The sequence below is a fragment of the Nannospalax galili genome, unplaced genomic scaffold (genome assembly GCF_000622305.1).
Source record: "Nannospalax galili isolate Female #2095 unplaced genomic scaffold, S.galili_v1.0 scaffold3261, whole genome shotgun sequence".
In the NCBI taxonomy this organism is placed as follows: domain Eukaryota; kingdom Metazoa; phylum Chordata; class Mammalia; order Rodentia; family Spalacidae; genus Nannospalax; species Nannospalax galili.
In genome coordinates, this window is record NW_008343964.1 from 39,729 (window position 1) to 65,756 (window position 26,028).

At 43.8% G+C, this 26,028-nt stretch overlaps 1 protein-coding gene across 1 annotated transcript in view; it reads right to left on the minus strand.

Annotated features, from left to right (window-relative positions):
* Dzank1 (double zinc ribbon and ankyrin repeat domains 1) overlaps window positions 1–26,028 on the minus strand; it is a gene marked incomplete in the record, with an annotated part of 81,448 nt that overhangs the window by 12,034 nt on the left and 43,386 nt on the right. The window contains 5 exon segments of the mRNA XM_017799892.2: window positions 4,520–4,617; window positions 5,057–5,153; window positions 6,244–6,318; window positions 8,486–8,589; window positions 24,610–24,817. Of these exon segments, the coding sequence (XP_017655381.1) occupies window positions 4,520–4,617; window positions 5,057–5,153; window positions 6,244–6,318; window positions 8,486–8,589; window positions 24,610–24,817 (582 nt within the window).

The window sequence follows — 26,028 nt, forward strand, 5'->3', positions numbered from 1 at the left end:
ATTAATATTTGGAGCAGGCTCTCCAACTCTTCAGATAGCATGCAGAGCACTGAAAATCCATGGTGTAGACTATTTGAAACAATTATGGAGATAGTAATGATGCTGGCTGGTTATTTCTAGCATCTCTGGATAAATTGATGAAGATACACAATGAGCTTCATGATAAAATTGACAAGCTCCATATTCGAATCAACAGTTTAAATGTTTCCAAGTGTGCCCTGGAAGAGAATCTTCTCTCCAGCAGCCAGAGAGCTAAAGCTGCAGAAAATCAAGCTGGAGGCCTTATTATACGTTTGGCTGACCTACAACGCAAATTTAATTCCCAGCCTCAAAGGGTGTCAGCAGTAAAGGTGAGGGCATTGGGAGGAAAAGATTGGAACCCTGACATGTGGGATGGAGATGTGTGGGAGAACCCTAAAGAGCTGGGTGTTATCTGACCCCCCAAGCCATAAAGTAGGCCGTGCACAGAAACAATCCATTATCAAATGGAAGTGGTATATACATGATCGGGCTTGAGCAGGCCCGGAGGGCACAAGCGAGTTACATGAAGAAGTTGCCCAAATGCCTATGGTTCCCACTCCTGTTACAATGCCTCCTGTTCTCAAGCATGCACCTATGGCTTCATGGGGTGTGCCCTATGATCGGTTGACTGAGGAAGAGAAGACTAGGGCTTGGTTTACAGATGGTTCTGCATGCTATGCAGGCACTACTCAGAAGTGGACAGCTGAGGGATTACAGCCAATTTCTGGAACAACTCTGAAGGACACTGGCGAGGAAAATCTTCACAGTGGGCGGAACTTCGGGCAGTGCGCATAGTCGTGCATTTTGCTTGGAAGGAGAAATGGCCAGAAGTGCAATTATATACCGATACATGGGCTATAGCCAATGGTTTAGCTGGATGGTCAGGGACTTGGAAGGAGCATGATTGGAAAATTGGTGAGAAAGACATTTGGGGAAGAAGCATATGGATAGATCTCTCCAAATGGGCAAAAGATGTGAACATACTTGTGTCTCATGTAAATGCTCATCAAAAAGTGGCTTCAGCAGAAGATGAGTTCAATAATGAAGTAGATCGGATGGATTGTGGATTGTCAGCCTCTTTCTTCAGCTATCCCTGTCATTGCTCAACGGGCCCATGAACAAAGTGGCCATGATGGCAGAGATGGGGGTTATGCATGGGCTCGACAGCATGGACTCCCACTCATGAAAGCTGACCTGGCTACAGCTGCTGCTGAATGCCAGATCTGCCAACAGCAGAGACCAACACTGAGCCCCCAATATGGCATTGTTCCCCGTGGTGACCAGCCTGCAACCTGGTGGCAGGTTGACTACATTGGACCACTTCCATCTTGGAGGGGACAGCGTTTTGTCCTTACAGGAACAGACACTTATTCTGGTTATGGATTTGCCTTTCCTGCACGTAATGCTTCTGCCAAAACTACTATCCAGGGACTTACAGAATGCCTTATCCACCATCATGGTATTCCACACAGCATCGCTTCTGACCAGGGAACTCACTTCACAGCCAAAGAAGTGCGACAGTGGGCCCATGGTCATGGAATCCATTGGTCTTACCATGTTCCCCACCATCCTGAAGCAGCTGGCTTGATAGAACGATGGAATGGTCTCTTAAAGACACAGTTACAGCGACAATTAGGTGGCAATAGCCTGGAGGGCTGGGGCAGGGTCCTCCAGAAGGCAGTGTATGCTTTGAATCAGCATCCAATATATGGTACAGTTTCTCCTATAGCCAGGATTCATGGGTCCAGGAATCAAGGGGTGGAAGTGGGAATGACTCCACTCACTGTCACCCCCTGGTGACCCACTAGGAAAGCTTTTGCTTCCTGTACCCTCGACTTTGCACTCTACTGGCTTGGATGTTTTGGTTCCAGAGGAGGGAGTGCTTCTGCCAGGAGAGACAACAAACATTCCGTTGAACTGGAAGCTAAGACTTCCCCCTGGACACTTGGGCTTCTGATGCCCTTAAGTCAGCAGGCTAAGAAAGGAATAACAGTATTAGGAGGGGTGATTGACTGGGGGGAAAATTTGACTGGGTCTCCACAATGGAGGTAATGAAGATTATATCTAGAAGGCAGGAGATTCCTTAGGGTGACTTTTGGTGTTACCATGTCCTGTGGTAACAATGGGAAACTGCAACAACCCAATCCAGACAGGACAACAAATGGCCCAGACACTTCAGGGATGAAAGTATGGGTCACTCCTCCAGGGATAGATGCAAGACCTGCACAGGTGTATGGTGATGGTGGAGGAAATACAGAATGGGTAGTAGAGGAAGGTAGTTACAAATACCAACTTAGGCCACGTGACCAGTTGCAGAAACGTGGATTGTAACTGACATGAGTGTTTTTGTCCTATTTTTTGTCCTATTGAGTAGGCTTATGCATGTATACACATATGTTAATCAGATACTTGAGTTATTCTTTTTTCAATGTGTAATTGAGATAAGTGTTAAGTGGTTAAGTGTTGTGAACCTATATGATTATATTGGGTTGTGAGACACTAAAGGACTAAGCATTCCTCGAAGACCTTATCACCTACTCTAAGATATATAGTGCATTGGTCATTGTATGATGGGATAGTCATATCACGTTAGGTGAAATTATGTCCTCAACATTGGTTTCATTTGAAAATTAAGCATGACATAGATACTATTGGGTATCAAGTTGACAAGGGGTGGACTTGTGATGGCTAATCCTGGGTGTCAACTTGACTGGATCTGGGATTAACTGAATGAGAGAGATCTTCTTGATTGGATTATCTGAACCTGGAAGACACACCCTAAATGTGGGTGTTACCTTCTGATGGCAGCCCATATAAAAGGCCATGGCAGAGGAGAACACCTGGCTTTGAAGACTAGCTGATCTTTTGGAATTTGTCAGACCTTCAGCGCCAGATTGGGACTACTGAGACATCCAGCCTTGTGGACTGAGCAACTATGGATTCTCAGCCTCTCCAGTGTGGTGCAGCCATTGTTGGACTACTTGGACTCTATCCTATGAGCTAAGCTGATAAATCTCTATACATATATATTCATTCTACTGGTTCTGTTTATTTGGAGAACCCTGACTAATATACTCTCTTTGGAATTATTCATGGTAGAGATTTTGAAAAACAAAACCTTAAAGCTAACTGGGCATGGTGGTGCACGCATTTAACCCCAGCACTTGGGAGGCAGAGGCAGGTAGATCTCTATGAGATTGAGGACAGAATGGTCTACATAGTGAGTTCTATACCAGCTGGGGCTACAGGGAGACCCTGTCTCAAAAAGACAAAAAAACACTTTCAAGTTTTAGGAAATCCTGAAGTGATACCTACCATTAGCAGACTAGTAATTTTGAGAGATTTCAAGAAGACTAAATAAAAGCAGATGAGAATAAAGACAAAAAACAGCCTAAGACCCAGAGGTCTGAGTGTTTTCTATTCAACTGAACATGCAGAAGCTGAAAGTTAATCAGTAAGGAGGACAGATGCTGGCTGTAGGTCGCAGGCACCAGGATTACTGAAAGGTTTACTGTGACTAGCTGAGATAGCTGTTACCCTTCCTCTTTCTCCCATGTAAGAGCAGGAAGGGAAGATTATGCTCACTGTTCAAACTCTGGCAATTATTTTCTAGAAAGCACATGATGTATGCAACAAAGGCTTCTAGTGGGTAATGGGCAGAGCCCAGACCATGATAGTCAAAAAGAAGGGTAAGAGGAGGAGGTAGCAAAGGTGGCTTTATGCAGGACTGAGCCACACAAGAGGACATGCCACTAGCACCCTCACCATCGGAGGGAAGACCTTCTATACTGGTAATCCAGGTGACCCCAGTGCTTTCTCCTGCCTCCTGTGTAATAACTCTGGGGAATCCAATCCATAACCATCCACCCACAGAGAAACTTCAACTCACATACCCATGCTGGGCAACCATGCTGGGCACTCATGTCAAGCACCAGTGCTGATCCAACAACCCCTTCATTTGTTAAGTGATGAGACAATGAAGGATCATCATGTATTTAGCCAAACCAAATACAAGACAGAGGAAGATGAGCAGTCAGAACTGACTCCAGAGGAAACAGAGGTGATCCAGGAAACTGAAGAGAGTTTTTAAATAGTTTTAGTTCATCATCTTGAAAGATTTTAAAGGACTCTGTTCCATAAAATAAAATATACTGTTACTGGGGCTGGACAGATTGCTCAATGGTTAAGAACACTGAATGTTCTTGCAGAAGACCCAGGTTCAGATCCTAGCACCCACATGGCAGCTAACAACTGTCCATAACTCCAGTTCTAGGGGATCCAACACCCTTTTCTGACCTCCAAGGGCATTGCATGATACAGGTGCACTTCCAGACGTGCAGGCAATACACACACATAAAACAAAAATAATAAATATATTTTTAAATATATTGTTATTAAAAGAAGCAGAAATGGGAGTGTATTCCATTAAAAATATCAAAATAAACATTAAAGCAACAGGATACAAAATTCAGCTATGAAGACCAAGAAGTGCACCTACTGTAAGCTGCTCTTTCCATCTGTGAAAGTTTTTGGTCTTGACATTCCTCATCTTGACTCTTTCAGGGGTATCTGAGGTGCTCCAGCTGTAGTCACTCACTGAAATGACAAAGAGCTGTGGGACCAAATGATCCTTCCCTACTCCCCACATGTAAGGAGCAACTTCTACCATCATGCCCCTCAAATGTCACAAGGATAAAATGGCTTTTCCAGAAATTTCAACTTGATTAAATTTAGCTGGAGAGATCTTTCACTACCCACATCCAGGAGCTACAAAATGAATGGGAAGGAGGGAAAAGAAGGTACTTCAATTGTTAGGCTAAAAATGGAATATACACTTCTCACCAGCAGCCAATGAACCAAGGAGTCCTGTGAAGGACTGCTAAAGTCCCATCCCAACTCCAGAGAAGCCAGAGAAATAAATTGGCTGGAACATGCTAAGATTCGTGATTGGGCTTCAAGTTTTATACTAGTTTCTTCAATTCTTGCACAATCAGTGGGTCAATTATTGTAAACTCACCAAAAGGGTATAACTCACCCAAGCTGGACCTGCTGCCATACAGCCCATTCCCACCTTCAATGACATTGCTGAGAAAGTGGTCACTGAGATTCACTGACTTTTGGAGGTACAGGTTCTGGCCAATAAAAAAAAAATCAAGCACTACAAATGGGGCCACATGTCTCATCAGAAAGAATCATCTACTAACCTGTTCCTCATGAGGAACACTTTGCCTATGCATACAATCTAGCCTGCCTCCTCCCTCCTCTTTCCCATTTTGCCTCCTTGTTAGCTCCTCAGTCAGTCATTCCTCTCCACTACTACAGTCATGGTTCCCTCTTCTCACACAGGGACTTTTACAACTGCTTCCCAATGCTTCTGCCAGTCATTGTACCATTTAAAAGTAATCGTGTCTTTTTCCTGCTGTAATCAGTGCCACAGTCCTTGTGTGTGCTCTTAATCCCTGAGCCATCTCTCTAGCCCCTCTATTTTTAGTATTAAGACAGGGTCTCACTACATTGACTAGGATGGCCCAAATTCAATTCTGTAGCCCATGCTGGCCTTTAACTTGAGAGTCTCCTGCCACAGCCTCCTGAGTAGCTGGGATTACAGATATGTGCCACCTGGTCTTACTAGTTTGGTTTATTTTATATAAAACAAACAATTTAAGATGCATCTCAGAAAACATTTTTTAAAATATTATTTTATGTGTATGAGTATATTGCCTGCATGTATGTAAGTGCACCTATGTCATGCAATCAATGACCACAGAGGTCAGAAGAGAATGTTGGATCCCCTGGAATGGAGTTACAGAAGGTTTTTAGCCACCATGTGGGTGCTGGGATTCGAACCTGGGTCCTGTGCAAGAGCAAACAGTGCTCTTAACCACTGAGCCATCGCTCTAGCCCACTCAGTAAACATTTTTCCAATATTTTGCCAAGTCACTTGTATCATAGACACATAATCATATTTCAATGAGTTATGAACAATACAGAGAATAGGTCACCATTCCTGTTCCTACCATGTCTTTCTGTACCTGAAAGCTGGTCTCTTTGATGGTTAGTACAATTGTTTATGTAATGCTATGAAATTACTTGTGTATAGTCAAGTTTTATAATATTTCAAACTTTTCCTTTTTATGGATTATACAAAAGTATTTCTATAAACTGTAAGCTACAATTTACTAGTTCAATCAATTCTCAAACAACTTCTAAAGGGTTACTTACCTTGTTTGAAACTTGACTATAATTCAGTCTGATGCTAACTTCATAGCCATCTTCATGGACAGTAGCAGAGATAAGCTTTTAGAAGAATTTTGAAAAAAATTCCCAGTTGTGAGTGTGAGATTCAGTGCCTTGAACAATAGCTTAGAAATTCTGAGATGTTAAACTCTATATTTCTAAACTCTTAATATAAAAGAATATTTTCTTTTAAAGAGAGAAACAAAGTGGGAAAAACCAAATAAGATAAATAGAAAACAGAGAACAAAATAGCAGCCACAATCCAACCAAATTTTAATTTCTGTAATTATAAATCAACTAAACTTCAATTAAAGGCAAAGATTTTCAGGCTGGATAAGAAAACAAGATCCAAATTTACATTTTCTTCAAGAGACATAAGTCAACCAAACCACATGACTGTATGTTTTTACTTCTGAAAAGGTGTCCTGGTGATTGGGGCAGGGAGGCAGGCCTGGAAATGAAAGGAGCTCATAACTGAGCACTTTCTCTCTAAGTAGCAGAACAAATTTAAACAGGAGGCAGCAAATGTTTTTTGAGGATCAGATGGTAAATATTTAGGTCTTTGGGCCATAAATTCTCTATCACAAATGCTGAGCTTTGTTGTTGCTGCACAAAGCAGCCAGTTAACATGTAAATGGATGGATATAGTTCTGATCCAATAAAATTTTACTTGCGGGGCTGGAGAGATGGCTCATTAGTTAAGAACACTGGTTGTTCTTGCAGAAGACCTGGGTTCAAATCCCAGCACCCACATGGCAGCTAACAACTGTCCATAACTCCAGTTCCAGGGGATCTGATGGCCTCTTTGAACTCCGTGGGCATTTCACGACACGGGTGTACTTACCTACATGCAGGCAATACACTCATATACATAAAATAAAAATAATAAATAAAATATCTAAAAATTTACTTGTAAAACTAGGCAAGAGGCCAGATGTGTTCCATAGGGTATAGTTTGCTGAATTCCAGATTAGGTCAAATAATTTACAAATGGTCAAAATAGCTCATCAAAGAAAACTGAGAAATACTTTAAAACAAGACAGATTCAGTGTTGGATTATTTTGTAACACAGGAGCCTATGGTCTGATTTGAAAAGGTTCCTTATAGTTTTGTGACAAACAGGAAGTGTTCTCACACTGAACTGTCTCTGAGTAATGGTGATGTTGTGGCAAAAAAAAGGGCATGTGGCTTGAGATCTAATAGACCTGTTCCAAATCTGAATCCCCCAAGACACAACAGTACAATCTTGGGCAGGTTGCCAAACCTTTCTTAGCTTATCCTGGGTGTCAAATAAGACTTCCTATGAATACTTACTGCAGAATTAAAAAAAAACCTACTTCAACTCAATGCCATTAAAGACTACCACTTTATTATCTTCATAGATTCAGACAGGACACAGTGGAGCCTGTCTGTGTTCCTGTCTGAAGCCTCAGCTGGGAAGACTGAACACGACTAGAGGTAGCTGTTTGGAGACTGGAATTATGAATCATACATAGTCTAGTCATTCATTTACCAGGCTCCCTGAGTCACAATGGCTTAAGAACTAGATTCAGCTGGGACTGTAGACTAGCCCTGTGTATGTGACCACTCAGTGTGCTCTTCTGGAGTAGTTTGTTGTTCTTTTTTTTTTTTTTTTTTTTTTCTTTTTTCAGAGAAAGCCTTCCATGACCAGGCCTTCAATATCCATACCATCACTTCCACCATATCTATCTGTCCAGCAGTCGCAGCCCACTCAGATTCAAGAGGACACATCTGACAGCCATATCTAAACTGTCAAAGAATTTGTGTCTATTTAAGAAAAGCATGACAAAAGTAATTCTCAGTTTATAGGCTTGTCATAAGGATGCTGGTATGGAATATACTGCACTACTAAGTGGTACCTCTCCTTCTTAAAGTACTACTGCATGTGATTTAAATATGTAATTTGGCTGGATTAAACTATTCTGGATCTTTTATCTCTACCTGCCAGAGTTTCTTCCAGAGTGTATGGCAGCCAAGCATGAGATGGTCAGAATCTCAGTGTTTTAGATCACATGCTCCAGAAACAGACCTGAAACTATCTTCATATGCCAATGCTGTCTTAGGACAGAGCTCACAGGGGAGGAGATGAGAAAGTATGTAATGCAGAGCAGGAAAAGAAAGGAGCTAAGAAAGGTGCAATTGCAAGCAAAGTCAAAGGGCAGCCTGATCCTAACAATGCTCTGAATGGAAGTTTCATCACACCCACCTTTCCCATTCTGGGTTCTGCAATCAAGGCCCGGAATTCAGGGTTGTTCTGAGCATAGGACCTGAGGTGAGCAGAGATGTGATCTACCTGTTTTCTCCAGTAGCCTGAAAAAGGAGAGAAACCCAAATGTGTGGATGACTCTTTAAGAAAGAAATGTTAGTGTGGAGCATACATTCCCAGACATGTTTATTCCTTGGTCAAACTGTATTGGTTTTTCCTTACTGACCCTCAAATATGGACTAGAGTAAGTTCCACAGCCTACCCCCAGCTTCTCATTACATAGGATTATCACAGATTATAGAATTTCAAAAGAACATACTTTTCTGTACATGAAACCTTTTATTTTTATATTATTCTATCTCATATATAACTTATGTAACACTTTTTTTTTTTGGCCTTTTGAGACAGGGTCTCCCTTTAGCCCCAGTTTGCCTGGAACTCACTATGTAGACCAGGCTGGCCTTGAACTCAGAGATCTGCCTGCCTCTGCCTCCTCAATGCTGGGACTAAAGGCATGTGCCACCATACCTAGCTTATGTAACATTTTAAATGCATGCATTTCAATCAACATATGGAACATTTCCACCACTCCAAAATGTTCCCTGTGCCCCTTCCTACTCTACATAGGACTTTAAAAGCATTCAAAGTATAAATCAAGAGAGATTTCACAAGCCTGGATATTTTGTCTCTCATGTACAAGAGGATGATGTAGAGACTCCGGCCCACTTTCTGTCCAGATTGAACGCCCTCAACAAAGAGAAGTGGGTTAGAATGAGACTTCAGCTAAGATAGCAGACCCTGACAGGCACTGGGGGATGGCTGAGCCCTTTTCTTCTCCTTGCTATCTGGGCTCACTCAAATGTCCAAATCTTTGTGGTGGCAGTCAGTGGGGTACTTCTGTTCTCAACTGGCCTTTCTCCTTTACATGGTACTGGCTTCCTAGAGAGCAAGTAGAAGCCTTCATCCTTCTTAAGGCTTAAGCTCAGAACTGTTTTGGCATTTCTTATACCACATCCCACTGGCCAAAGTAAATGACAAGGCCCATCCAGATTCAGAGGGGGAAAACAATCTCTTCCTCTTGAGCACAGGAGGGATGTTAGGAATCATTCTGGAAATCACTGCAGACAATCTACTGTAGGACTAATACCATGCTCAAGTCCATAATAATCAATCAGACTATAGCTAAGTTCTAACTCCCAGCAGGGGAATCCAGTAAGAGAAGAGCTGGGAAGAGTTCTGGCATGTCAGCCTGAGAGTCTTATGCTCCTACTCCCCAGAGAAACCAGAAAAAAAAGACAACAATGTTTAAATTCTATGGAAATGTTTCTAAAGACATACAGTAACACTGTATGTCTACTAACACTCAGAATAGTAAGTGGGTGGTGTTGGAATCATGATCTACTTTCTTCTACCTCTTGCCTAACACAACAGAAACTTCACTCCAGATAGGTGCTGTCAAGAACACAGTCCTTCCTCCTTTTGAGTCTCTAAGTTCCACCTCAGCATCTTCTAAGGAGGAACAGGAATGCCATACTTCTCATCCTGCCCCAACTTCATTTTGCACAGGCTAAGCCACGGGCAAGTGTGATCATAAGGTGGGTGTACCTCATATGGAGGTACAGAAGACCCCACATAGCAGAACAATCCTCTGCAAAAAGAATAATGCTGGAATGTTATCATATCTCAAGTTATACTACAGAGCCATAGTAATAAAAATATCAAGGCAATAGTACCAAAAAATAGACATGGAGATGATTGGAGTAGAGTAAAAGACCCAAATCTGCTGGGGTTACAGGGAGACCCTGTCTTTAAAAAAACAACAACAAAAAAAAGGATCCATCACTCACAGGATGGCGGCTCTACCTTGATCTCATGTGTTGTTAATAATGGTGTCCAGGTCACCTAGCATCAAAGGTTCCTTTTGAGAGAAGTAAATGTAAAAAAAAACAGCTGTATTCCATAAGCTGAATGCCTAGGGATGTCATTCTAAGAGAAAAACCACCATTATCCAAGTCCTCAGATCTAGAACACCAGCTCACAGATTTCTGCCCAGGAGAAAAAGCACGCCAGGAAGCAGAGTTTAGAATCTTTTCCTAAAAGAACTGACTTCATTGCAACATAGTACAGGAAAGTTCAATTTCAAAACAATGGAGGGTATGTAAAGGGCAATTATAAGGGACTGGATATTTAGCTCAGCAAAGGTTGCCTAGCATGCACAATGCCCTGGGTTCAATACCCAGTACCAAAAAAGGGGAGTGTTTGGGGGGGGGGCAATTATAATGCTGGTAGATTCACCACAGATAGGAGCTAAATCCTGTGCCAGTTTACTACACAAAATTAGGAAATAAAAAGCTAAGAAGAGCCTTTCTAAGGTCAGAAAATTATTCAAACCCTGACTTAAGAAACTACTGCTTTAAAGGATCCTACATTTAATTAGATTTGTCTGTGGAAGGATATATGGCCTAGAACATGGCTGAAGACAAGAGAGCAATCAACCAAAAGTAAGTGAAGCTTAACCGCTGGGTATGGTCAGGGAAAGAGGCAAGGAAGCCTTGTGAAACCACCAAAACCACCGTCTTCTTAGGAGTACACCCAAGGGTACATTCCACAAGAGCCACATCAGAAGCTTTTGACAGCGGGACAGTGGGGGTGAGATGAAGTTCCCTAGAATGGTCTAGCTAGCCACTAAACAGATAAACATGCAAATAACAATAACACACCTGGAGGGGGAAACCAAACCCAGAACTGAAACAATGCATTAATTAAAATGTAGTGTTCCAACAAAAATTATGAGATATGCAAGGAAACAGAAACTTCAACTCAAATGAAAGACAAAGCAGGTAAGAAAAACTGCCTGTGAGAGCAACCACATGCTGAAGATTTAACAAAACTTCAAAGTAGCCATAAATATGTTCAAGGTGTGAGATCACAGACCCTCTAGCCCCCTCCACCCCCTGCAGCAGAAAGTTGATAAAAAAACATGTTGTACTGTATTTGGTCTTTCCCTTTGTAGCTACAAGATATGCTTATGGCCCTACCTAGTGACCACCTCAGTGCTCTTGCATATAGGCAGACCAGATCATGTGGTATGAAGCTTTCCTATCTCCCTAAAGATCTGTGAAAATCTAGCAACACCCTCCCCATTTGTTCTCTGAATTTGAAGAGAAGGTTCTCTCTATGCTACCCTATGGTGTGATACTTCATCTCTTTGAATTGCTCTCCCATTTCAAAATCTGATCATGGCTGTCCATGATTGTGAGGCTTTCTCTTCTAATATAGCTCATTCTGAAGGATAATTTCTATGAACCCTCCTCTCTTTTCCTTCTTTTTAACTCGAAAAACTAAAGGAAACAATGCTTAAAGAAGCAAAATAAGATATAATGGCAATACTTTTCCTTTTAAAATTATTATTGTATGTGTGCATGATGCTGTGGTAGGGGCTGTGGGGAGCTGCTCTATGATGCCCACCTCAAGGGTCTGTACTAAAGCTGCAAGTGAGAAGCTCCAAGATGAGTCTCTAGCTCCAAGATGATCCTGGAGTTTCACTGCTGCTGCCCAGACAGAGGGAGAGATCAGGACATAAGTGACATAAATCAATGTCTACATGTGCGCACCTTCACATCTGCTCTGTAGTACAATAAAAACATATGTAACATACCTTCCCATATAGGGAAGACAAACTAAAATGTAATGAGGGCATAAAAGATAACTCCCTGCTGTGTATAAGGCTTAGTCTTTGGATACCTGCTGAGTGTCCCAGTATAAACTAAACTCTACTTTGTGGCACAAAAGATTTCGGTGTCCTGCCTGTCTATAAAAGTGACCTACAACAACGTGTGTGTCCATGGATCCATACAGTAGAAGGAGAAAACTGATTCCTGCAAGTTGTCTTCTGACTTCTACATGCATTCTGTTGCATGGATACATGCATGCTTACACACACACACATATGCACACAAATAACTAAATGTTTTAAAAAGTAAAAAAAAATCATATGGAGGTACAGAAGACCCCACATAGCAGAACAATCCTCTGCAAAAAGAATAATGCTGGAATGTTATCATATCTCAAGTTATACTACAGAGCCATAGTAATAAAAATATCAAGGCAATAGTACCAAAAAATAGACATGGAGATGATTGGAGTAGAGTAAAAGACCCAAATCTGCTGGGGTTACAGGGAGACCCTGTCTTTAAAAAAAAAAAAAAGGATCCAAAATTAAGTCCATGCAATTACAACCATTTGACTTTTGACAAAAACACTGAGAATACACGGTGGAGAAAAGACAGTATCTTCAACAAATGGTGCTGGAAAACTGGGTGTCTGCATATGAATGAAGCTATATCTTTATCTCTCACCCTACAAAAATCAACTCCAAATGAATCAAAAACATAAGTGTAAAATCTTAAACTCTATCAAAGACCAAATTTAATTTTAAAAAGATGAGGAGGAAGGATATAGGCAGATAGAGGCAATAAGATTCATTGATTTTGCTAAAAAAAAGAAACAGGACCTGAAGAGGTGGTTCAAGGGTTAAGAGCACTGGCTGCTCTTGCAGAGGATCCGAGTTTGATTCCCAGCACCCACATGGTGGTTAACAACCATCCATAACTCCAGCACTTGGAAGGCAGAAGCAGGCCAAGCTGTGAGATTGAGGACAGCTTGGTCTACACAATGAGTTTCAGGCTGGCTGTGACTACAGGAAGATCCTGTCTCAAAAAGACCAAAAAAAAAAAGATGAAAAGGAGACATGCCATATCAGATTTTAATGAAATCCAGAGGATCATTAGGGAATACTTTGAGAACCTGCATTCCAAAACACTGGAAAAAGAGTAAGAAATTAATAAATCTCCTATTCTAATTACTCCTCTCAAAACTTTCTATTAGGGAGGGGCTGGCGAGATGGTTCAAGGGTTAAGAGCACTGGCTGCTCTTGCAGAGGATCCGAGTTTGATTCCCAGCACCCACATGGTGGTTAACAACCATCCATAACTCCAGCACTTGGAAGGCAGAAGCAGGCCAAGCTGTGAGATTGAGGACAGCTTGGTCTACACAATGAGTTTCAGGCTGGCTGTGACTACAGGAAGATCCTGTCTCAAAAAGACCAAAAAAAAAAGATGAAAAGGAGACATGCCATATCAGATTTTAATGAAATCCAGAGGATCATTAGGGAATACTTTGAGAACCTGCATTCCAAAACACTGGAAAAAGAGTAAGAAATTAATAAATTCTTAATACATATTCTTAACACATATGATCTACTAAAATCAAATCAGAGAATGGGGCTAGAGAGACAGTTCAGGTGATAAGAATATAGAGGATGTAAACATCTTAAGAAATCTGCAACAAGCACTGAAATTAAAGTGGTAATAGTCTCCCAACAAAGAAAAGCCCAGAATAAGGGGGATTCACTGCCAAGTTCATCCAAATCTTTACAGAAGAGCTAACATCAATATCAGAGTTTCTCAAAGGGATCTATGAAACAGAAAGGGCAGCAAAACATTAAACTCATTCTAGAAAACCAGTATTACCCTGGTACCAAAACCAGATTAGGAAACAACAACAACAAAAAATCTACAGAGCACTTTGCATGATGAACATAGATTTGGTAATGACTTTTACAATATGGACATACTCTAATGACTTTAACCTGACTTTGCAACAAAAAAGTTACTGTGTAATGTAAACAAGCTCACTGGGCCATGTGCTCCTCCTGAGAGCTGGTCATAGGACCTTAATTCCTCAGGACCCTTCCTTGCCCTCCACCCAAGATAGTGGATGAATGTATGGATGCATGTTTTACATATCAAAGCATCAAAGTGTTGCCAACAGTGCTTTTCTCCTTGCAAACAATGGGAGGAACTGAGAACTAGCTGTTTGAGTTGTGTGTGTGGTATTCTAGGTCTAGGATCAAAGGGGGATTTCTTTTCTGATAAGGGTGAGCTTGACTTCTACTTCCCCATTTCATGATGGAGATACTGTTTTAATAAAAGAATGGGAAAACCCTTTGTTCAGGAGCACAGTTCTCAGAGAAATTTGAAGGACCAGGTGCTCAGCAGTTCGGGCCCACTCTTGGCCTCAAAATAAGTGCTAAAATTCAGGCTATCTGTTTTCAACATCACTGTAATGTGGTATAATGCTGCACATAGACACAAAAGTCCTCAATAAAATATATGCAAAACAAATTTAAAAACACATTAAGGAGATTATACAAAATGACCAAGTTGGTTTCATCCCAGGGATACAGTTAGATACAGTTCAACACACACAAATAAATAAATATAATACAGCACATAATTAGACTTCAAATAGAAATCATACAATCATTTCAATAGATTCAGAAACTACCTTTGTCAAAGTACAATATACCTTCACAACAAAAGCCGTGAAAAAAAATCAGGAACAGAAGGAAGATGCCTAACACAAGCGCTGGCCATAGATAAGAAGAAATCAGACCTTTCTTATGGTGCTGATCAAAATGTAAATAATACAGGACCTTGGAAGTCAGCCTGAAAGTTCCTCAAAAAGTTAGGCATGTTACCAAGTGACCTATAAATTATACTTCTATGTACAAAACCAAGAGAAATGAAAATATATATTCACAGAAAAAACAAATGTTCACAGCAGCAGCATTTCTAAGAGCCAAACAGCCAAACAACTCCAATGCTCATCAACTGATAGATGGATTTAAAAAAAATTGTCACATGTCCCCATAATAGAGTACTATTCTGCCATAGAAAATGAGTTACTGAAATATGCTACAAATAACTGAATGGTGAGATATTAATTAAAGTGAAGGAAATTTATCAAAGGGTCACAGTGTTCATGATTCCACTTAACAGGAAATGTTCAGGAGAGGCAAGGCAGATTTGTTGGCAGTCACTCGGACACTTGGGAAAAGGGACATACGAGAAGGGATGTGGGAGTGACCACTTGAGGAGCACAAGGTTTACTTCAGAGTGATGACAGTGTTCTGGAAAGAGTGATGAGAGCTGTGCAATAACATAAATGTGCTTGATGTCATTTAATTGCATACTTCCAAAGAATTAAAATGGTGACTGAAGAGCCAGAATACTCTGATTCCATTTTGGCTAGCTTCTTCATACAGGCCCGGACAAGCTCAGGCATATTGTAAATTTTTCCAGTTCCTACTCCCCCACACCCTGGAAGCTATAAATTAAGCAAGCCCTGGACATGTAAAAGCCTTATAAGGTATGAACAAAAACTTCTGGCCCTAAAAGATGACTTCCCCCGTACTCGGGATATGGGGACATCCAATTATTTTAAAAGATGCTTGGCATGTGTGGGTTTCTGTGGAGTTCCCCAATAAAAGCCCCTGCCTGCTATTGTTCAGGGCCAGACTCCATCTTTGGCTCGTGTAGTCTGTGCCTGGCTAGCCACCATTTGGTTGTTTTTACTTTAAATTCCCGAATAAACTTTTTGTATAATCTTTTTGGTATCTGTGGGAATTATTCTCAATTCTCAAACCCTAACATTTGGGGGCTCATCCGGGATTCGAGAATAGAGACCCCAGACTCATGGGAATGTGCCACCGGAGCCGACCTTGTTAAGTTCTGCCTGCTTTTGTCTCTCTCTTGCTCTCTATTGCTTTTTGGTAGTCCAGACATCCTGGGGCTCAACGGAGATCAGGCAGATGCGCTATTGATCCCAGAGCTGGAGGAGAATGGGGGACGCTCCGACTCCTCCTCTGATAGGGGGTCGTGCTCCAGCCTGATGTGGAATCCAGGCAGGACTGGCTCGGAGTCTTGGCCCAGCCCGATGTGGAATCCGGGTGGGCCAGATGCAAGATTCTGGTCGAGTCTGACGTGGAATCCAGGCTGGCCAAATCTTTTTGGGAAAGGGACGGGGCGGCCTTCTCGGCTGACTCCAAGTGCTGTGAGATTTTCATTTCTCCCTCTAGGGAGCCGCCATCTCATACTGTCCTCACCCTCTGCTCGGAGCTCTGCCTTGTCTATCGACTTTCCATTCTACTTCTTCTCATTCTCATTCCTCTTCTTATATTCCTTTTTCTTGAAGCTTATCCCACTGGGATGGGCCAGAAAGTCTCATCATCTTCAGCTCCCCTTTATCTAGTTCTTAGTCATTTTCAGGATTACAAACAAGCAGCCTCGAACATGTTTGGACTCTATGTCAAACTGACCTGCCTCCAGACCCTTTGCGCCATCGAATGGCCCTCCTTTGAAGTTGAATGGCTGCCTGAAGGGTCCTTTATTCCCTCTTGTCCCTCATCTACAGGGTTCAAGGAGTTAGCTTCGGGGAACTGGAGCACCCTGACCAGATCCCCTACATCCTAGGTTGGCGATATCTAGTCATTGCCCTCCCCCGACTGGCTGCATCCCTTACTGCCGCCCCCACCATTGGGGCCTAAGGGGTCAGCCACTTTGCTTCCCCTGAAGAAAGTCCAGACCAAAAACCCATCGGGTCCTGAAGTCCTCCCCTTGGTGCCAGAGGAGAATTTACTCCCACCCCCTTATGGGGTCCCATTGAGTGCTCAGAATAGACCTAGAGAGCGCAGGTCCCAAGTCTCTTCCTCTTCTTCCAGTTCCTCCCGGTCTCTGTCCCCGGCTCCCATGGCTGAGCTGGCCCCTCCCATGGCTGAGCCCAGCCCATTGCACACTTGCTCACAGGGGGAGGGGAGAACTGTACGAGCTCTCCCCCTGAGGGAGATTGGGCCCCCAAGGGAGGATGGAATTGCCCCAGTAGTCTACTTTCCCTTTTCTACTTGTGACCTGTATAACTGGAAGTTACAGACTCCCTCCTTCATGGAGAAGCCTCAGGCCCTAGTTTCCCTCCTGGATACCATTCTTTTTACCCACCAACCCACTTGGGATGATTGCAAACAGTTACTGAATATCCTGTTCACCACCAAGGAATGGAACTGCATCCTTCGGGAATGCAGACATGCAGTCCCTGGAAAAGATGGGCGACCAACAGAGAATAAGGACTTGATTACGGCTGCTTTTCCTCTCACACGCCCAACAGAGGGGTGGGATTATAACACTCCCGAAGGTAGTGAACGCCTAAAGGTCTATCGCCAGATTCTTATGGGGAATTCCCGGGCAGCTGCTAAGCACCCCACCAATTTGTCTAAGGTCAGTCAGGTGATGCAGGGAAGGGATGCATCTCCTGGAGTGTACCTGGAGTGCCTCCTAGAGGCTTTCAGAACTTATACACCTATTAATCCAGAGGCCCCAGAGAATCAGATGGCCAACAATATGGCTTTTGTGAATCAGGCAGCTCCAGACATAAAACAAAAACTTCAAAAGCTTGATGGTTTTGAGGGCAAAAACCTTTCTGAGCTGATGGCGGTGGCAAACAAGGTATTTAACAATAGACAAACCCCTGAAGAAAGACAAATTAGAGGGCTGGCCAGGATATTGTTGGTTGAAAGAGTGACAAATCCCAAATGGGGGGACCAACCCCCTATGAAAAAGGGAACCCAAGCCCTGCGACCCCCACAGGAAGGTCGGCCCACCTAAAAAGAGACCAGTGTGCATATTGTAAATAGCTGGCCCAATGGGTTAGGGAATGTCCTCAAAGGACGGGAGCCCAGCCTCCCTCCAAGCCCAAGATCCTTAGGCTGGCGAACCTAGAAAACTGAAGGGGCCCAGGCTTGGTGAGCCTCCACCATGAGCCCTAGGTGACCCTACAAGTGGAGGGATGAGCCGTCGACTTCCTAGTTGACACTGGAGAACAATATTCAGTTTTGAAAGAGCCTATGGGAAAATTGACCAGTAAACATACCTGGGTGCAAGGGGCCATGGGAATCACCCAACACCCTTGGGCCACCGAAAGGAAGGTAAACTTAGGTAAGAAGACAGTTTCACACTCCTTTATGGTGGTCCCAGAGTGCCCGTATCCTGTGTTGGGTAGGGACTTGCTAAATAAAATGAAAGCTCAGATCCATTTCTCTGGGAGAGGACCTCCTGTTCTGACTGTACTGGATGCAGCCTATGTCCTATGTTTACAATTAGAAGAAGAATGGAGAGTGCACGCCCCACCACCTCAAAAGAGACCAACCCCTATCCTCAAGGACCTCCAGGCAACAATCCCTGGAGTTTGGGTAGAAACTAATCCCCCAGGAAGACCACCCAATAGCCACAAATAATGGTGACCTTAAAAAGTAATGCTGTAAGAGTAAAACAGTACCCATTGACTCTCAAAGCCAGGGCAGGAATTACCAAACACATAAACCACCTTAGGGAGTTCAGTATTCTGGTTCCATGCAAATCTCCATGGAACACCCCTCTCCTACCTGTCAAGAAGCTGGGTACTAACGATTTCCGCACAGTGCAGGATTTGAGAGAAGTTAATAAGAGGGTAGAGGATACCCACCCTACAGTCCCCAACCCATATACCCTGCTGAGCTCACTCTCTCCCGAGAGAAAAGTCTATACTGTTTTAGATCTCAAGGACACCTTCTTTAGCCTGACCTTAGGAAAGGAAAGCCAACCCATCTTTGCCTTTGAGTGGCAAGACCTGAACCAGGGGTTTAATGGACAACTCACTTGGACACGACTGCCACAGGGGTTCAAGAACTCCCCCACGATCTTTGATGAGGCTTTACATCAGGAAGTGCAGGAGTATTGGGCCTCAAACCCAGAGGTAAGCCTCCTACAGTACGTAGATGACCTCTTGATTGCCACTAAGGATGAGAGCACTTGTCTTCAGGCCACCAGAGGTTTGCTCCTGACCTTGGACTGACTGGGGTATAAAGTCTTCACCAAGAAGGCTCAGCTCTGTGTCACGGAGGTAATGTACTGGAGTACATATTAAGGGATGGACAGAGATGGCTGTCACCAGCCAGAAAACAAGCCATTATGGGAATTCCAAGCCCAAGATCCCACAGGCAGTTGCGAGAGTTCCTGGGATTAGCAGGCTTCTGCTGGCTCTGGATACCTGGATTTGCTGAGCTGGCAAAACCCCTATATGAAGCCACTCAAGGGAATGAGTTATCCTTCCTATGGACTGAGACTCAGGAGAGGGACCCTTTCAAGAAATTAAAAAGGCTTTATTGCAGGCTCCAGCCTTAGGTCTGCCAGATATCGTAAACCCTATCAGCTCTTTGTTGACGAACGAGCCAGAATAGCGAAGGGAGTCCTGACCCAAATGCTCGGGCCTTGGAAAGAGGCCTGTGTCTTAGTTGTCAAAAAAGCTTGATCCCATGGCCTTGGGATGGCTGGGCTGCCTCAGAATTATTGCAGCCAAAGCCTTGTTGGTTAAGGATGCAGACAAGCTCACCCTGGGACATCCCCTGATGGTCATCACCCCTCACTCGATTGAGGGTGTCCTTAAAAATCCCCCTGATCGATGGATGACAAATGCTCAGCTGAAGCATTATCAGGCTTTGCTCCCCGCCCCCCATCCAGTTCCTCTCCAGCACCGCTGTCAATCCTGCAACTTTACTGCCAGAGCCAGATCCTGAAGTCCTGTACGACTGCCTGGAGGTACTCTGCAGCTTACATGGGACTCGGGAAGACCTGATGGGTGTTCTATGACCCCACCCGGACTTAATTCTGTTCACGGATGGAAGTAGCTTCATTAAGGAAGGAACCAGGTATACGGGGCGGCGGTCATCAGTCCATCATGGACAGCGTGGGCCTCCTCTCTACCAGTCGGGACCTCTGCCCAGAAGGCTGAAATACTTGCCCTGACTCAGGCCCTAAAGTAAGCAAAGACCAGACTGTTAACATTTTCATGGATAGCCATTACCCTTTCACTACGGCTCATGTCCATGGAGCTATATGCAAGGAAAGGGGGCTCCTGACAGTAGAAGGAAAGACTATCAAAAATAAACAGATCTCGGAACTTCCGGAGGCCATATGGTTACCAAAGAGACTGGCCATCATCCATTGTCAGGGGCACCAAAAAGGGGATTCACTGGAGGCACAGGGAAACAGGGCAGAGGATCTAGAAGCCAGAGAAGCAGCCCTAACAGCCTTGAACCTACTGGTTATCCTGCCTGAACCCCTCTTCCCAGAAGAGCCCTCCTACTCAGCTCAGGACAGTCAGGACTTAACTTCCCTGGAAAATACCAAGATCAAGCATGGATGGAGATACACCTCTGATGGGAGGCTCATTTTGCTGCATAAACTGGCAGAGGACTTAAAATATAAACTTCACAAAGGGGCTCACCTAGGAAAGAGAAAGTTACAAGAACTCCTGACTCCGTACCACATGTTCGATCTAACCAAAATGATTGAGAGCTGTCGTCTTCCATCTAACCAAAATGATTGAGAGCTGTCTTTCCAGATGTCGCTCTGCCAGGTTACTAATCCTAGAGGAAAACTCATGCCCCCAGCCAGAAGGGAGAGGGGCACAGTGCCTAGAGTCCATTGGGAGGTGGACTTCACTGAAGTAAAACCTGGTAGGTATGGCTATAAATATCTCCTAGTTTTTGTAGATACATTTTCAGGATGGGTTGAAGCGTTTCCCACAAAGGGGGAAACCACCACAACGGTGGTTAAAAAGATCTTCAATGAACTAATACCAAGGTATGGACTCCCCTCTGTGATCAGGTCAGACAATGGACAAGCCTTCATCTCTAAGGTAACTCAAGAGTTAATTAAAACACTGGGGACTAATTGGAAGCTACATTGCACATACCACCCCCAGAGCTCAGGGCAAGTAGAGAGAATGAATCAGACCCTTAAAGAGACCTTAACCAAATTAACCCTAGAAAGTGGCGATGACTGGATGGGCCTCCTACCTTTTGCCCTATACAGGGTCAGAAATACCCCCTATACTCAAGGCCTAACACCTTGAGTATACCACCCCCTTTGCTTCCCAAGCTGCCTTCAGATGTGCTAACTGATTTGTCTGAATCCCAATTTCTTAAGTCCTCAGGACTTACAGATTGCACAAGACAACATTTTCCCTCTGCTGAGGCATATTTATGAACTGCCACCAGCCCAGCCACACAGATTCAAGCCAGGAGACCTTGTTTGGGTGAGATGACACCATAAGGAGCCCCTTGGACCTCGTTGGAAGGGGCCACACATCGTGATCCTCACCACCCCCACTGTGGTCAAAGTAGATGGTGTCAAGACCTGGATACATCATTCACACCTGAAATTGGTGCCAAACGACAAACCTGATGAACTGAACAAGAGATGGAAGGTCACATGGGTAAAAGACAATCCTCTTAAGCTAAAAATCACCGCTACACCCTAACCCTTGTTGTCTTTTTGTTTTCTCACAGAGCCTGCCCTAGGTAACTCCCCCTATGGACTCTAAAACTTCACCTGGATAGTTAGTGGCACATCCACCAGGAAGATAATGAACATCTCCTCTCATCTGGGACCTCTAAGCACCTGGTTCCCCAAGATTACATTCGACCACTGCAATCTGCTTGAAGGAACTTGGGACTTGTCCTCTCCATCAGGTACTGCAGACTACAGTTGCCAGAGCCCCCAAGCCCAAAACAGGACTTGGGAACACCACTTTTATGTTTTCCCACGTGACAATGGTAACTGGAGAAGTACCTGTGGGGGGCTGGGGAATTATTTCTGTGCTTCTTGGAGCTGCGTGTCCACTGGATATATTAATTGGGCTGCCCCAGTCACTACAGACTTAAACCAGGTAACTGTGGTCCCTGGCTGGTCCTGGCTTATTAGAAACCACAACACAGGACAACTTGATGTACTTCCCTTAGATGCATCCCTATCTCCTTGAGCTTTACCCTGAAGGGAAGGGAACTCAAACAACAACAAAAATAGATTGATGGGCGAACTTGGGGACTGAGGCTATACGCCTCAGGAGCTGGCCCAGGGGTACTTTTTTCAGTCCATCTCCAGGTGGGTCCAGTCTTAGGAACTCAGATGGGGCCAGCTCGGACAATGTTACAGCCCACTGGATTACCAACACCGGCCTTAACAATTTTTAAATCTGCCGGATGGCCAGCCCCTAGCCAAACTGTCTGACCTGACAAAACCACCACTCTGCCCACCTATAGATCTACCTCCTCAGGGGTCCATGAGGCCCAAAAGCCCCTACAGCAATCCCCTGGACTTACGAACCTCCTAAATGCCACCTTTATTGCTTTAAATAATACCTCTTCTAACCTCACTATCTATTGCTGGTTTTGCATGGACCCGAGCCCTCCCTTTTATGATGGGCTAGCCCGCCCAGAAAATTATACTGTCACTTCTGACCCCATGCCTGTAGAATTCTCCCACCTAGGGGAAGAAGGGGGCTTACTCTTACCCAAGTGTGTGGAAAAGGGCTACGCATGGGTCCCTCACATAAAATTGTTCCCCCTTCTTACCAATATCTAGGTAACTGTTCAAGAGATAGGGGCTACTACACCTAATCCATATATGGTGCCCCCCAACTCCACTTGGTGGGCCTATACCTCTGGCCTAACTACATGCCTCCACTCCTCCATTTTAAACCAGACCGGGGATTTTTGTGTACTAGTGCAGCTGGTTCCCCATCTATATTATAGAACAGACATAGAAATGGAAACCAGAGTCTCAGAAGAGTCTAGAACTCATAGGGCATAGGAACCACTGCAATTGTCCTGTCTACTTTGCTCAGGGTCAGAGTAACCACTGCAACTGGTCTGGGGGCTTCAGCGCTAGTCCTCCAGGATAACAATTATCTCCTTCTTAGACAGGCCATAGACTTAGACATACAATCATTAGAAGCATCTATCCGCCACCTCAAAGACTCTATTCTCTTTAGCTGAGGTAACCTTACAAAATAGGAGAGGGCTGGATTTACTTTTTCTAGAGAAAGGAGGACTTTGTGTTGCCCTAGGGGAACAGTGATGTTTCTATGTCACTCACTCAGGAGTTATAAAACAGTCTTTGGCTGAGGTCCGTAAAAGACTTAAGGGAAAATGAATGACTAAATCAACAAAATCGGTATGAATCCCTTTGTGACTGGTCCCCATGGTTAACAACTTTGATCTCAGCGATGGTTGGACCTCTCCTCTTATCCTACTAGCAGTCACCTGTGGCCCCTGTATTCTTAATGCCTTGCTCAAATTCATCCGAGAACGGATACAGACAGTCCAACTGATGGTACTGCATTCACAGTAGACTCATTTAAATCGAGACCCCGAGCCTTACGACAATACAGAAATGGTTCCACCGCTCTAAATGCACCGTCTAACCGCTTCTTTCCACTTCTGTAATTTGCTTGATTGAAGATTTAACCCTTGCCATAACTCTAGAGGGGAATGAAGAGCCAGAATGTTCTGACTCCATTTTGGCTAGCTTCTTTAGACAAGGCCAGACAAGCTCAGGTATATTGTACATGTAAAAGCCTTATAAGGTATGAACAAAGGGGGGAATGAAGAGCCAGAATGCTCTGACTCCATTTTGGCTAGCTTCTTCAGACAAGCCCAGACAAGCTCAGGCATATTGTAAATTTTTCCAGGTGCTAATCCCCCCTCCCCCGGGGAAGCTATAAATTAAGCAAGCCCTGGACATGTAAAAGCCTTATAAGGTATGAACAAAAACTTCTGGCCCTAAAAGATATCAGGCAGCACATTCCAGTGCCCTGAAGACAGCCCCTACCAATCAAGACTTCCCCCATACCCAGGATATGGGGACATCCAATTATTTTAAAAAGATGCTTGGCATGTGCAGGTTTCTGTGTAGTCCCCCAGTAAAAGCCCCTGCCTGCTATTGTTCAGGGCCAGACTCCATCTTTGGCTTGTGTAGCCTGTGCCCAGCTAGCCACCATTTGGTTGATTTTACTTTAAATTCCCGAATAAACTTTTTGTACAACCTTTTTGGTATCTGTGGGAATTATTCTCAATTCTCAAACCCTAACAGTGACTTTTATATTATGTGAGTTTTATACAATAAAAATCCATAATGGTGGATGATAACAATGACAGGCTCACAACTTGTCTATACAGCAGACAGGAACCCAAATGTGCCATGAGACTGATGAACTAGACAGCAGGCCATGAGTTAAAGTATCGGAGTAGGAAAAGTCTGAGGAAGAGCTATTATTCATTGCAAAGAAAACAACTCGAAAAGAGCCAAAGAACATGCTGTTAATACATGAAAACAAATCTAAAAGGGAGAAACTATGGAAAATTCTTTCAGAGAGAGTTTCCTCCTGCCAGAAGCAAGCACCTCCCTTACCTCTTCCAGGGCTGATGGCTGTGAGGAGGGGCCTGTGGTCGCTCATCTTCTCCTGCCTCTGCTTGTGAGAAGCCACCTCCAATTCCTTTTTTGCAAGGAGTTTGCTGGATGGGTAGAACAGGCCAGCAGTCTGTGTGCCTATGTCTTTCTTAGTCCCTGCACCAGATGTGGGCAAAGGAACATTCAGGGACTGCCAGGCAGATTGGGGCTATGAACAAGGCAGAAAACATTGAAAGATTAGGATATAATTTAATTAATCCCCATCTCCATTTATTCATAGAAAACAATTTTAATAAGAATGAAAAGCACAAAACACCTTTCTCTGAACCAAAGGTTTTTGTTTAGGGGGTGATCCCCAGCACTGCCTCATCTTCCTTTCTTCTGTCTTTCCCAGCAATGCTTAACTTGATCCATGAAACCAGTTTCATCCCCTTGGCTATCTATTCCAAACTGTCCCAAATTCAACAAACTAATGGATGTTTCTATCCTGTCTGGAGCCTGGAAGGTAGCTACCCTCTTGGTTCTATAATTCATTGAAACATAGACTTTACTAGGCAACTACTTAACATGCCACATTCAATGACTGAGAACAAATATTTTCTGATGAATCCAAGAAGATCACTGTTAGATTTAGGGGGCAGAAAAAGTAAGGACTTTAAAGTTCAGAAGAAGTAAGAGTCAGAGTCAGACCTGCAACAGGCAAGGAATGAGTTCCCTCATTCAGGAAACCCAGCAAAGGGTTGATAGCTCTTCCTCGAGGAATGATTATCTACAATCTGAAGAGGGAGAAGTCTGGTCTTATATAGGAACTCTGCTTCACACAGCTACAAGAGTTAACTCCGTGCCAGGGTCTGATGTCCTTGAGGGTCTCTTCTCCCAAAATTATTTGCTCAGGCAGGTGGGTGAGTTACCTAGAGCACTAGAGGAGACAGGTGGGCTCCACAAACGGTCTCTATCAGTCTAGGGAGTGAACAGTTGATAAAGATTGAGCTAGGCCAGGCTGCCAATTTAGGGCCAGTTAGCCACTCTAAGGAATTTATGTCTTTATGGCCTCCTCTAAAGGAGCTTATGGCTCGCCTGAAATTTACACACTCTATCAAGCACCATGGAAGCTTGCATAGGCTGTACAACATACAGCGTCACTGCATTTAAGGGGACACCATTCACGAAGGCCAGAAAGGGACCACATTCTCACCTGTCATATAATGCACATTCGTGTGGAACCTGGAGCTAAACCATTCATAGACAACCTGCTTCTGGGTCAGCATTTTGTATAGAGCAGAGCAGCTCCATAGCTGCGATCTATTGAAAGCCAGCCCTTGACACAAGGGTTTGTTGAAAGAAAGAAAGAAAGAAAGAAAGAAAGAAAGAAAGAAAGAAAGAAAGAAAGAAAGAAAGGAGGTGTTGGAGGGGAGAGAG